This window comes from Amia ocellicauda, chromosome 14 (genome assembly GCF_036373705.1).
Source record: "Amia ocellicauda isolate fAmiCal2 chromosome 14, fAmiCal2.hap1, whole genome shotgun sequence".
In the NCBI taxonomy this organism is placed as follows: Eukaryota; Metazoa; Chordata; class Actinopteri; order Amiiformes; family Amiidae; genus Amia; species Amia ocellicauda.
The window spans coordinates 26,981,012-26,983,808 of NC_089863.1; the positions used below are offsets into that span (position 1 = coordinate 26,981,012).

The 2,797-nt window shown below is 42.1% G+C and overlaps 1 protein-coding gene across 1 annotated transcript; it reads right to left on the minus strand.

Moving 5' to 3' along the window:
* Positions 1-1,986: 1,986 nt before the first annotated feature.
* Positions 1,987-2,586, minus strand: LOC136768039 (E3 ubiquitin-protein ligase TRIM47-like). The gene has a single exon (XM_066722095.1). It carries the CDS (start codon positions 2,569-2,571, stop codon positions 1,987-1,989), a length of 585 nt encoding a protein of 194 aa, XP_066578192.1. The 5' UTR covers positions 2,572-2,586.
* Between the last annotated feature and the right edge of the window lie 211 nt (positions 2,587-2,797).

Below are 2,797 nucleotides of genomic sequence, written 5' to 3' on the forward strand. Positions count from 1 at the left end.
CTAGTGTCAATCGCTCAGTAACAGAAACATTCCTGCCTATCTTGAGAAACGATTAAGTCATAAACAAATTCACAGCAGACATCTGTAGGCTATTTCAGCACTGTGTAATCTTTCATTACTGACAGGAGTTTCTAACAAATCGACCTTATTGACCCTTTACTTGTCCTGCTAAATCTAATCTGCTCAGTCTGTATACAAACTACTTCTAATGCTAGTATTAATATAAAACATTATATAAGTATCACAAAACACTTTCTTCAACATCCTATACAGAGTCTTCAGGCGTAAATGCAGGGGGGGTATAAAAAACTATTTATTTTTAAACTGGAAAAAGTAATTCAACAATATGATTAAAGGATTAATCACACTAAGATGTTGATACATTGTGTTTAAAACACTTTTTATTTCATGTCTGAATAGAAACAAATGAAACAAATGCAAGAACACAGGAACACTCTTCCCTTGTTCCTCTTATTTCAAAACATTACTACACCAATGGAAATACTGAATACTGTTCATACAATGCAGTAATGTTTTGCTAAAGTTTAGTTGAACTATTTATCATTTTCTCTGTCTCTTTGGTGAGCTGAGGTAAGAACTCGGGTGCAACTGATTGCATTTGGTTACTTGCAGACATGGAACTGGTGTCAAGTTGTCCAGTTTGCTTGTATCCGATTTTACTTTTAAAACTTCTTGTGAACATCGTATCAATACAGACATGTCTGGCATTTACAGTAAACTCTCTCTGCATAGTAAAAGAAAAACATCCTTGACAATGCTCATCAGAACACAAACCTCTCATCAAGTTTCTTCAGTTCCTCCTTGATTGTGGCCTTGATTTCAGTCAATGTATTCCGCATAGTGTGAGAACAGGAGTTGCTGTGGAAACTAATGTCACCCCTGTCAATGCTGTCCTTATGGGTGAGCAGGGATGGGATTGTCTAAAGCAGGAAGGAGGAGAGAGAGTCAGCACAAAGATGCAGCACAAAGTGCAGACTGGGCCTGGGAAGGAAGATGGGCTCTGCTCCAGAGCTTGTTTATTAATGGAATATTTCACACTGAACAGGAACAACAGGGTTTTATATGTGTCATGGAGAGGGACTAATGTGCCAAGCAGGTGCCCTTGTTGTGGCAATTTACTTTCATTATTGTGTGCATATGATCACCTTAATTGACTTAACTTTTTTCACTATACATAATGTATGTATGACTCCTGTATTGGCAGTAATTGAGTGTAGTCCCTTCCTAAAGGACGGAATTAAGTCCCGTGATTGAGTAATTGAGCGCAGTCTGTGTTTTAAAATGGAGCACACCTGAAACCACTTTGATGAACCCTATTTAATGAGCAGGAAGGACACAGGAGCACAAGAGAGTGCTGAAGGAGAAATTGTGCAACAAGAGCATGGGAAAAAAAAAAGCATGACATTACATTTTGTGTATATCCAAATTCTGGGTGTGCAGATCTGCAAATGAATGCTAAAAACAACTTATTTTTAATTTTCTAAAGTTTGACATGCCTTAAAATACAATTATATAACTCTAAACAAAATACTGTTATTGTACATTGTAATGCAGTCTAACACTCACTCTGCTGAGCTCCATAACCTGTCTGATCTCCTCCACTTTCTTCAGTTTGTCCTGGATCTTCTGTTGCACTTCTGCTTCAGTGTCCCACAGCTGAGTCTGTGGACAGACAGGGGGGGTCAGGCACTCCAGTCACTGCAGATGGCAGAATTAGTCAAAAAAGCGAAAACACATTCTTATTAAAGGAGAAGGAAGATTGTTACATGAGCACAACAATATATAGTTTAGATTAACTCTCACAAATAGAAATAACAAGGTTCAAACCAGGTACTCTGCATCAAGCTCCAACAAAGTCCTAAAGTCAGTTGTCTCTGAGGGGTGGTAAAGGGGGTGGGGGCAGGACCTGCTGGAGTCTGGAGATCTTACTGGATTTAAAACTTGAGATTGAATTTCAGATTCACTTTACAGAAAGCTCACCTTCATCTCTGTGCACTCTCTCTCTGCAGGGACAGTGTTGTGAGTCCTGTGGTCAGTCTCATTGCACAGCACACAAACAAAAGTCTGGTCTTCTCTACAAAACAGCTCCAGAACTCTCTGGTGCTTCTTACACAGCCTGTCTTCAAGGTTGCTGACAGGCTCAATCAGTTTGTGTGTCTTCATTGTTCCCACTCTCTGATGGGGCTCCAGGTGAGTCTGGCAGTAAGAGGCCAGACACACCAGGCAGGATTTCACAGCCCTTAGCTTACTCCCAGTGCAGATATCACAGGGTACTTGTCCAGGTTGAGCATATTGCTCTTCAAAAAGACTGAGTCTGGTCTTGAACTGCTCACTGATCTCCTTTAAGGTTCTGTTAATGCAGAGATCTGGCCTCCTATAGAAAGTCTCCTTACACAGTGGGCACTGGCACACATCACTGCTGTCCCAGTACCCACCAATACACGCCATGCAGAAGTTGTGCCCACAAGGAGTGGAGATTGGGCTGGTGAATATATCCAGACATATACACTGGATCTGCTCCTGAGACAAGAGACTGCTGGGGGAAGCCATTCCTGAGTACAGAGAAGCGACGAGAGAGACAATCAGAGGATGGGGATCAGCAGTGTGTCTGTACAGCGCACACACACACACACACAGCTGATCTAAGGGCACAGAGGCCTCACACAGACTCAGCAGCAGTGTGTGTTCCATCTGCAGCTCTATAGAGGAGAGCCAGGCACCAGCACTGACAGCTGAACAGCTGGCGCTCTGGACTGAGAGTGGAGGGGCGAAACTG